The sequence below is a fragment of the Pygoscelis adeliae genome, unplaced genomic scaffold (genome assembly GCF_000699105.1).
Source record: "Pygoscelis adeliae isolate BGI_AS28 unplaced genomic scaffold, ASM69910v1 Scaffold673, whole genome shotgun sequence".
Classification (NCBI taxonomy): Eukaryota; Metazoa; Chordata; class Aves; order Sphenisciformes; family Spheniscidae; genus Pygoscelis; species Pygoscelis adeliae.
The window spans coordinates 134194-145357 of NW_008824383.1; the positions used below are offsets into that span (position 1 = coordinate 134194).

The 11164-nt window shown below is 47.2% G+C and overlaps 1 protein-coding gene across 1 annotated transcript in view; it reads left to right on the forward strand.

Moving 5' to 3' along the window:
- CUL9 (cullin 9) overlaps positions 1-11164 on the forward strand; it is a 27902-nt gene that overhangs the window by 15405 nt on the left and 1333 nt on the right. The window contains exons 30-40 of the mRNA XM_009320230.1: positions 6-139; positions 217-580; positions 902-1042; positions 6389-6553; positions 6643-6806; positions 7720-7813; positions 8036-8110; positions 8599-8709; positions 9991-10108; positions 10461-10594; positions 10787-10881. Coding sequence (XP_009318505.1) covers positions 6-139; positions 217-580; positions 902-1042; positions 6389-6553; positions 6643-6806; positions 7720-7813; positions 8036-8110; positions 8599-8709; positions 9991-10108; positions 10461-10594; positions 10787-10881 — 1595 coding nt within the window. The remainder of the gene's footprint in view (positions 1-5; positions 140-216; positions 581-901; positions 1043-6388; positions 6554-6642; positions 6807-7719; positions 7814-8035; positions 8111-8598; positions 8710-9990; positions 10109-10460; positions 10595-10786; positions 10882-11164) is intronic.

Sequence of the window (11164 nt, forward strand, 5' to 3'; positions counted from 1 at the left end):
GCCAGGAGGAGAGGCCTCATGTCTTGGAATACATCTCTGCTGAGCCCACAACACCTCTTGGGGGCCAGGCACAGATGGTTTTCCAGAGCAGGCCACCAGAGGCATCTCAGGATAAGGACAGCATAGACTGCCTGTATTGGTAGGGATGCATGTCACCAGGTGTGGAGGGGTGTGCATCTCCACCATGTATGGACATGACACATTTCTCCATATCAGGTTGAATCCTGGCATAGGCAGGTCGGAGGAGTTTCTCATGGCAATGCTGCAGGTGCCAATGGGGCACACACTTAGTCCAGAGGAGGCGAAGCTGCTCATGAACCAGACAGTACAGCAGGTCCAGGATACTCTGAGCATCCCGGATGATGTTGCTCGGCACCTCCTCATGCACTGCAGGTGGAATGTGGATTTCCTGATCCAGTGCTATGTGGAGAACCGTGAGACCCTTCTCATCTCCTCGGGGCTGCAAGTGCAGGATGCCCAGCCCACCCCGAGCCCAGGAACCCACTGCCCAGTCTGTGTGAACCAGCTGTGTCCCACTGAGAAGCCACCAACCCTCTGCTGCATGCACTACTGCTGCAAGGTGAAGGTCCTGGGGTCTTTGACTCCTGTAACTTGGTAGGGAATTGCTGCTGCCTAGTTGGTGGCAGTTGGTTGGCTTTGTCTGAAGCTGTTATTCAGGTGATTTTCACAGACCTCATACGTTCTCTTTGCTCGGCTCTCTTGTTTGTTGTGACCCTTCAGGTCCTGATTAGTCTGTCCCACTTTTGTGCTTTTGAGTACTTACCCACAGTTTGCGGTGGTTTTGTGCACGCTCTGCTGGGTGGGGTGGGCTTCCAGGGTCACATGACCCAAGTGGTGCAGCTCCTGTTTAGCTCTGATCTCTCCTTTTCTGCCTTCACAGCCCTGTTGGAGTGAGTATCTCACGACTCGCATTGAACAGAACATGGTTGTCAACTGCACCTGTCCCATATCTGAGTGCTGTGCACAGCCAACTACAGCCTTCATTTGTTCCATCATTTCCTCCGAGGAGATTATAGCCAAGGTGAAGTAGGAGAGGTGGTTACTGGGTGTCCAAGCTCTGTTTCATTTTGGTCAGCACCAGCAGATAATCTTGCTGCTGCTTTTCCCCTTCCCATTACTAAGACTGGCAGTGTGATAATTGAGGCAAACCAGATTTCTGCCCATTGGTGTCTGTTGTCTCTGATCATGGTCAATATCAGCTCTTCAGGAAAGCATGACATCAACAAAAGAGCACAGTGGTATTTCCTCTAACCATGTCTCCAGCAAACAACATTTCAGGTGCATCCTTAGTTGAGGACCAGGTGAGAGCTGTGGTAGCCGCTCATGACAAGTATACTCTGCTGGTGTGCTGGAAGCAATTGTAAAATCTAGGACAAATGAAAAGAAAACATTTGAGCAATTTCATTTTATTGCTGCACCAATGACCCCAATGTCCTTTCTCTTCCATCAGTCTCTGGCTTTGAGCACCTCAGGTTTTTGTGAAGATGACAGAAGTTACCACATCGGACTTAATCTTCATTCTAATTAAGTCTGTGTGGGTCTACAGACATATCTAAACCAGGCTTCCTGAGCTATGCTCACCTTAGTCCTCAGTCAGCAGGGGGCAGCAGGAGCGGCTTTTTCCGAGGCAGAAGCTACTTTTTCTCCCTACTCTTTCAGTTTTTAGTTATTACTTAGAGCTGAATGCCCTCCCCACCTAATGGCAGAGCTGTGGCTGTCGCATGACAGACTCTTTTTGTTAATTGCTGGACAGAACAGGTGTCTCCACCTGTTTTCCACTGCTCTGTTGTTTGACAGCAATTGCTTCTCCAAAAATATTCTTTTCTTCTAGCTTGTTACTGTCATTATGATCCTGTGTGAACAGTCATAAGGAGAAATGAACAGTAGTCATAAAGACTTCTCTATCTTACAATTTTTCTTTAAGCTTGCAAACTGGCAACCAAAATGGGCAAGGCTACAGAACAGCATTTCCTTCAATGTATCTTTTGTATCTTGTTTTCTATAAGAAGTGCTTGGAGAATTAGTGCATGTATCTGGGCAGTTCTTACTGGCTTTGCAAATCCTGTAGTCACACCTGTCTGAGAGCAGGATTTAATATCCTGTTGCTATGGCTGTTTTATAAAAAAAAAAATATTGCAGATCAACATAAATTGCAGGCAATTTTAACAAGTTGCTCTGATGCTCTCACTGAAATGTTATCTGTTTCCCTTTTTGCTCAGTAAGTGGTATGGCTGGAGCGTTCATAGAATCATAGAACAGTTTGGGTTGGAAGGGACCTCTAAAGGTCATCTAGTCCAACCCCCCTGCCGTGGGCAGGGACATCTTCAACTAGATCAGGTCGCTCAGAGCCCTGGCCAACCTGACCTTGAATGTTTCCCGGGATGGGGCATCCACCACCTCTCTGGGCAACCTGTGCCAGTGTTTCACCACCCTCAGCATAAAAAATTTATTCCTTAAATCAAGTCTAAATCTACCCCCCTTTAGTTTAAAGCCATTCCCCCTGGTCCTGTCGCAACAGGCCCTGCTAAAAAGTTTGCCGCCATCTTTTTTATAAGCCCCCTTTAAGTACTGATAGGCTGCAAGAAGGTCTCTCCCGAACATAAGTCCCAAGACGTGACCGTACGATGAGCTTCATCATTACATGTCTTCAGAGTAGCTTGTATGGGGCTATGTTTTGCATCTGTGCTGGAAACAGCCTCAATAACCCAGGCATGTGTTAGTTATTGCTGAGCAGCGCTTGCACAGCGCCAAGGGCTTTTCTGCTCCTCGGACTGCCCCACCAGCGAGCAGGCTGGGGGTTGCACAAGACGCTGGGAGGGGACACAGCGGGGACATCTCACCCCAACCGACCAAAGGGATATCCCACACCATGCGACGCCATGCTCAGCAATAAAACTGGGCGGTGGAGGTTGGCGGGGGCTGCCCTTGCTCAGGGACTGCCTGGGCATCCGTCGGTTGGTGGTCAGCAATTGCTTTCTTCTGCATCACTTGTTTTGCTTGGGCTTTATTTTCCTCCCTCTTTCTTGTTTGTCGGGGTTTTTCCCTTATGATTTTCTTTTTAATTATAAAACCGCCTTTACCTGCACCCACGAGTTTTTTCCCTTTTACCTTTCCAATTCTCCCCCTGCATCCCACTGCAGAGGAGTGAGCGAGCAGCTGTGTGGTGCTGAGCTGCTGGCCAGGGTTAAACCACAACAGCCTGTGAGCAAAACAGTCACCTACCGACGGTGAGCGTTAATGCCTTGTGCAGAGTCACACATACAGTCATAGAATAATTTAGGTTGCAATAATCTGTGGAGATCTCTGGTCCAACCCTGTGCTTGAAATAGCCAGATTATTGTGTGAAGATCGGACACTGAAGTTAAAACATACTGCTTCAGGTTCAGTCTTCTCTGCATCTTACATTTAGGTAGCTCTAGGCAGCGGTAAGATCCCCCTCTGCTGCCTTCTCCCCGTGCTGAACAAACACAGCTCTCTCAGCCTCCCCTCATCCAGCCCCTGACTGTCTTGGTGGCCTATGGACGACATTTTCTCTAGTCTGTTAATCATAAAATCATAGAATCATTAAGGTTGGAAAAGACCTCTAAGATCATAGAGTCCAGCCATCAACCCAACACCACCATGCCCACTAAACCATGTCCCTAAGCGCCTCATCTACATGTCTTTTAAATGCTCCCAGGGATGGTGACTCACCCACTTCCCTGGCCAGCCTGTTCCAATGTTTAACCACTCAATGTCTTTCTTGTACTTGGGAGCCCAAACTGTTCCCAGTATCCAATTGTGTCACCAGTGCCAAATAGCTGTGAGAAATCCCTTCCCTTGCCTGCTGGCTGCACTCTTGCTAATACAAGAATATTTGAGTTTAAACTTTCCATGCTTGTATTTCTACAAAACAAGCCCTATCATGTTTCTGAAAGAGGTTTTCTCTCAGCCTTGTTTCTCTCAAGTTCCTTGAGAGTCTGTTCTTCAGAGGTGGTCTTCCATTCTGCCCCCAGGGATTCTTTGCTGGGAATCATGCCATAGGCTCCGTACCTGGATTAACTCCAGCGTGTGCAAAGGTTCCTCTAAGATCTGTTGGTCAGTGTCATACGGTACTTGGCAACTTCTTGATTGTACCTGGCTAGTTTTCTTCTCAGACCTTCATTAGACATTTGTTCCCTCTCCTTTTAGGCTTCCTGAGAGCAGCTCTTTCTCTTATGGTTCCAGTAGGAATCCTAGATCCGCTTCAGCAGTTGCATATCTGTGTCCTTCTCACCAAGAAAACAGGATAGAGCAAAACTCCAGACATCAGACGTTGTGAAATTTAGCCTCTGTGAAGGCTGTGATTTGGTGCTGTCTGCTGACTCAAGTACCCATTTATCTCTCTGTGTACTGGTGTCTGGGCAGAAATGATCACATTCCTTATTAACAGGATGACAACAGACATAGACGTTGACTCTGTTTGAGAAGAATGAAGTGGCTTTGCCGAGTCTTTGCCTCCACCAGGCATTTTGCCATGACACAGGCTGACGTCCTTGCAGCCAGTCAGCGCGCACACTCTGGTTTAGGTTGCCTGAGAGAGAGAATAAACGAGAGGGAGAAACGAATGAGAGCCCTGTCTGAGCCCTTCAGTGCTCAGGACTTGCACCTTTTCTCTCTAGTGCTTGTTGTGACCTGTATTGTCCTTTCTCTGCCTGGTGGCTTTAGAGCAGCTCTCCAGGTATACAAAAAATCTCTGCAGGAGGGCTGTGAAAACCACAGGATTTCTTCTGAACTTCCTCTAGCTTTGTGTATGTTTGCACAGTCCTTACACTATAATAACTGAGCAGAGAAAACTAAGCTACTATGTGCAGTATAGTTGCATCCCTGGGTCCCTACCTGAACAGTCCCTTATTGATAACCAATTTGCCTTGTCCTCTGCAGTAATGTCTAGAGGCTGTGGGCAAAGCGAGTCTCCTTCCTCTGCACATCATGTAACTAAGCAAAAGTCTGCTAAGGAATTTAAAATCAGAAAGTTAAAAACAGCACCTGATAGCTTTCTATGGTGAGATGATTGGCTTGGTGGATGAGGGGAGATGTTGTTCATCTCAGGTTTAGTAAGGCTTTCTACACCATCATCCACAACATCCTCATAGAAAAAAAACTGATGAAGTACAAGCTGGATGAGTGGACAGTGAGATGGCCTGCTGAGCTCAAAGGGTTATGATCAATAGCAGAAAGCTCAGCTGGAAGCCAGTCACTAGTGGTGTAACCCAGAGGTTGATACTAAGGTTAACATTGTTTAACATCTTCATTGATGACCTGGATGATGCGACCAAGTGCACCCTCAGCAAATTTATAGATGATAAACAGCTGGGAGGACTGGTTAATGCTCCAGATGGTTGTGCTGCCATTCAGAAGGACCTCAACAGACTAGAGAACTCAGCAAACAAGAGTAACATTTAGTTCAACAAAGGGAAATGCCAAGTCCTGCTTCTGGGGTGGAATAACCCAATGCAATAGTATGTGCTGGGGGCCAACCATCTGGAAAGCAGCCCTGCAGAAAAAAAAATGGGATCATGGTGGACAAGTTGAACAGAAGCCAGCAGTGTGCCCTTGTGGCGAAGAAGGTCCACTAGCATCTTAGGTTGAATTAGGAAGAGCATTGACAGCAGGCTGAGGAAGGTGGTCCTTCCTCTCTACTCAGTGCTGTTGAGACCACATCTGGAGTACTATGTCCATTTCTGGGCTCACCGGTACAAGAAAGACATGGACATACTGGGGAGAATCCAGCAAAAGGCCACAAAGATGATTTAGGTTTTGGAACACCTCTAGGAGAAGCTGGGAGAGCTGGGTTTGTTTAGCCTGGAGAAGAGAAGGCTCAGAGGTGGATCTTGTCAACGTGTGTAAATACACGAATGGGATTAAGGAGCCAGATTCTTCTTGGTGATATCCAGCGAAAGGATAAGAGGCAGCGGGCGCTAATTTAAATACAAGGAATTCCATTTAAACATAAGAAAACTTTTTTTTTTTTTAACAGTAAGGGTAATGGGACCTTGGAACAGGTTGGGCAGAGAGGTTTGTAGTCTCTATCCTTGGGTATGCTCAAAACCCAACTGGACATGGTCCTGAGCATCCCTGCTTTGTGCTGGAAGGGTTGGACTAGTTTTTATCTCCAGAAGTGCCTTCCAGCCTCAGCTATTCTGTGATTATATGAAACAGCCTCCAGATATGACACGAGGGGTGGGAAATTTACATAAAGGGAATGAAAGAGTAAACTAACTTAGTGCTGTTTTGTTGTGAGCAGTTGTTCAGTCAGATGTAGAGCCCAGAGGCACCAGACCCCAGTTGTAAGGCCTAACCATGCAGCTTCTCAGCCTTAAATCTCTTTCCTGGCTTCTTATTACAGTATGAAAAAGCCCTCCTCAGAGGCTATGTTGAGTGTTGCTCCAACCTGACGTGGTGCACCAACCCTCAGGGCTGTGATCAGATCCTCCTTAAGGACGGACTTGGTTATGGGGCAGCCTGTTCCAAGTGCTCCTGGATATCCTGCTTCAACTGCAACTTCCTAGAGGTGAGGCTGAGCTGAATCACGGGCAGTACTGTCTTGGGTTTGACACACACCATTCTGCTTTTGTGTGGTTGACTGGCTCTCTCTTTCAGGCCCATTATCCTGCCAGCTGCAGCCACATGTCTCAGTGGGTGGATGACGATGGGTACTATGAGGGCATGACAAGTGAAGCCCAAAGCAAACATCTGGCTAAGCTCATTTCGAAGCACTGCCCGAGCTGCCAGGCTCAGATAGAGAAAAATGAGGGGTGCCTGCAGTGAGTATCCATTTTTGTTTGCTACTGGAGAAGACAGGAGAGGGCAAAGACATGCAGTTAGGTCCATTGCGCTTTTTGGTGGTTTTTTTGGCTGTGGAGTAAGAGTTATAGCAGGTCTGTTTTATAGTTTTAGAGGAATGAATGATTGCTTTTAATTCCTACAAAAAGCAAAATGTTCCCCAGCACTCAGAGTTAAATCCATTGATAGCTCTGTGGTAGAACCACAACTCATTTTGCTGTACCTTTTTATAGTGCACACTTGTCTGCTCTCAGAATCTGCTATAGGCTTACAGAGGTACAGGTTACGGGAGTGGATATCTCAGCACCATTTTTTCTTTCATGCTCACCTATTCCTGTAACTTTAAGCAATTTGCTTTTAACTGCCTCTTTTGAATTGGCTTGGATCTCTGGCAGCTTTTTATGTGATAGGAGAGTTACCTCCAGCTTTGAAGCCAGGGCTTAGGAGTCGCCATTTGTTTCTTTCTTGCGCTGGCACAGCCCTTAGTGCCCAGCTGTGATTTGTCCTCACATGTTGTGTGTGGCCCTAGGGCTGTGCAGTGCCTTTGTGCGCTGTGGAGTGCTGCATTACTGAGGGAAGAGGTGAGGTGCTCATGTGGATCTTGCTTCAAACTGTGGAATGCTTAGTTCGCCCTTGAAGTACTTGGTAAGTTGGTACTGTGAGATCGTGCTGCCAGTTTACCCAGCTCATTTTTGGAGACACAAGTGGTTTTAAGCATCATCTGCTTCCAGCAAAGGCTTTAAAATAATACATGCAGGGAAATGCATAGTACTGGGTAAATGGGAGTGATTGGGTCACACATTCCAGCCCTGTGATGTAGGGGAGCACTGGGAGGAACTGTGCAAGTGGCTGTTAGGACTAAGTGATTCCCATTGTTCTTCTCCTGCCTTGCAGTATGACATGTGCAAAGTGTAATCATGGCTTCTGTTGGCGTTGCCTCAAGCCCTGGAGGCCGACTCATAAGGATTATTACAACTGCTCCGCTATGGTGAGTGGTTTGCTATATCTCAGTGATTCATGCTTGTGTTCAGATGCACCTGGCCTCTCAGAGAGAGGGTAAGGATCTCCACTTGTGCCCTTTACCCTGGACTTTGTGCACTTGCCAGTAATATTGATAGTATTGTCAAAGTCTGTATGTGTGGTCACCATTTCCGGGCAACCCTGGTACTTGAGGGGAATTGCTACAGGTTGCTTCTATCTTTCCTTTCAGGTGAGTAAAGCAGCTTGGCAGGAGAAGCGTTTTCAGGATTACAATGAGAGATGCACCTTTCATCATCACGCAAGGGTAAGGCCTCCTCCTTCCTTTGCAGATGCTGACTCTGTTGCCTTAGCCCTGGTGAGCAGGACAGTTTCTGTTGTGTCTCAGTGTATTTCACCTGAAGCTAAGAAGCAGGCTCCGGATCCAGGTGGGGATGCCTGGTCATTTCACCCTTGCTCTGATGTAATGGGTAGTTCTTGGCCTGCTTTCTTCTACCAAGCAGACTGTTGTGGGAACCGAACACCTAACTTGTGTTCATGTACTCAGACTGATGTAGTACTTGGAAGCAATGGCGACTGAAGGCTGAACTCTGTCTAGAGCTGAGATACTATAAAAGGTTAAAGTGACGGCACAGTAGAGATGTCATATTGGATGCAGTAAATGCTCTCCTGCTGCCTGCATCTTCTGGGATGGCACTTCAGGATGCTTAGCAATTACCTGTGTGGAAGGTGCTATTTTTTCAATCTTGCGGAGCTTGACATTGACTTTTTTTTTTCCTCCTATGGTTATTGCAGGAATTTGCCATGAGTCTGAGGAACAGGGTTTCTTCCATCAGTGGGATGCCAAAAATTAGGACTTTGACTTTTGTTCTTGATGCCTGCAAAGTGCTAGAACAGGCACGGAAGGTAAGGCTGGATAACAGGCTTGCTGAGATTTAGGCCTAATTCTGTTGGTGTGGTTTATGCCTTTATTAAAGCGAGGAGACGCCAACCTTGCTCTACTCCAAACAAGGGGAGACAGAAAAAGCTTGAGGGGAGGAATAGCATCAGGACAGGGGAAGAGCTCATGTCTGCCTTTCCCTGCTCTCACTCTGAGTTGGGCTCTGTCTGCAGTGTTCCTCACAGTCGTTTCATAGGATTTGGAGCTTAGCTCAAGTTGACACCACAGAATCAGCACAAGAATCTATATTTAGGGGTTTCATATACTGGGTTTGGTCCATTCCAATTTGAAATGCCCCAGTGGTGGTACTTACCTTTTGAAAGCTCTCCTGATGTTGTGTTACAGTTAGGAAGTCCTTCTTGATGCTCATGTTATGATTTTCCTTTCTTAATTTCATTTCATGAGCCGTAGTTTTGGGAGCACTGAGTTACCTACTGCATGCCCTGATAGCCACATTATGAAGGATTTGCAGTGCAGCCACTGGCTGTGTGCAGTAAGCCTGTGACAGCATAGGCCTGCAATGTCTTCTGTCCCTTGAAACATAGGAAGGAGGTGGGAATTGCCTTTGCAGTATTGCCTTTGCAATGCATACCTTGTTTGTGCAGGCAGACTTGATTTTGAGAGAGGCATGTGGAACAAGGGTGTCTGACCCTGTTTCGTCTTTTTGGTGTGGTAGCCCCTGTGTTTGCCAGGATACATATCACTGTTGCTTGCTGCTGCTGGCTTTTCTGGTCCGTTTCTTTAAATGGAAACAGTGGTCTTGTTTCCTGCTGGGTGCCTGGATGGCTTTAGGGGTCACTAATTCATAATAGGAGTTTGTCACCTGTTGAAATGCCTTTGTCATGGGCTCTTGGTGCTCTATAGCACCATGCCTGCTTCCCTTTGGGCTCAGTTCTCGCAGTTCATTGCCACTTGGGTTCGACCTGGGCCTCTGCCTGCTGGTCAGTCACACTTGTTATGCATTTATAGTCTGTGTTCTTGTGATGGTTTGCAGGTGGGAACAATCAGTATTTCAGTACAAAGTAATTACACATTGATTTACAATCCTACCAGTAGCTCTAGGTAGCCTGGCACTGCTGTCACTTGGGCATAATGGTTCACTGGGCTATCGCCACAGACCAGAAGCACTGCCAGGCTTTTCTCAGCCACTGATACGTAATGAAGTCTGGAAGGGTTTGATGCTACTCTCTTCTTGCCCACTCTGAAGCTGAAGGAGGATGCTTACAGAATGATCTGTACTGCTCCAGGTGCTGGCCTACTCCTGTGTGTACAGCTACTATAACCAGGACACTGAGAGCATGGATATTGTGGAACAGCAGACTGAGAGCTTAGAGCTGCACACTAATGCTCTGCAGATCCTTCTGGGTAAGTCCTGCAGCCTCTCCAACGTAGAGACTAGCATTCCCAGCTGTCTGGTTCAAAGGGTGGCAGTTCTGTAGTGGGGCAATAGCATACACACCAGCACCCAGCTGGTGTCTCTCACTTCTCCCAGCCCATTTTTGCCTTCTTGATGTCATTTTTGGGAAGTCCACTGACGCAGTTTGGCTGCTGGTGGAGATTGACGCAGTAAGGAGCAACACATTCCCTTCTGAAAAGAGGAATGTGTGGGCACGGGAGACCTAAGTAGCTGTGACTGGCTTCATAATCAGAGCTAAGGGACCGGGTCTCTGCTTAAGAGTGTGGGAAGCAGCGTGACGTTGTTGGCCTTGAATTGCAGAGGAAACCCTGCTGCAGTACCAGGACCTGGCCGCTTCTCTTCAGCTCCTGAAAGCAGAGCACTTCAGTGCTGGTTTGGAGTTGGTACACCAGATCAAGGAGCGTCTCTTTGCAATTCTCTGGCACTCCACACAGGTGAAGTCCATATGCCTGTTAGTGGCTTGTCTTGCTCTGGTCTAGTTTGATCTTGGACAAACCTAGAAAGGGGCTTGATCAGCTGAGGGGATAGACTCTCAGTGCTGTGTGTATGTCGGGAAGGGGTTTGCAGCACAAAATACACCCCAAATCGCATATTGTCTCTCTCTTCTGGCTGTTTTTCCATGCTAGCAGGATTTCCATGTTGGGCTCCAGACTTTGGCAGACCCTGGTCAGAGAAAGGTGAAACTCTCAAACGTGCTTACTTCAGCGCCTGCCTGTATAGGGTGAGTTTTCTTAGCAGGGTAACAAGGAAAGGTGGGTGAGTGCAGACAAAAAGCAGGTGACCGGTTTTCTCCTGTGCTCGCTGACATACAAAAGAGTTAATAACAGGTATCAATTACTTGCATCCTGTGTTGTGGTTTGAGATAACAATGTAAGTGACGTAGTGGTGTAGGGAGACCAGAAAAACCTCCGCTTGGTATGCAGTTGTGGTCAAGAAAGCTCCATCACTGGCAGACCCAGTTATGGAAGTTGCTTTCCCTGGACTCTCTTGGGTTTCTGTGGAGA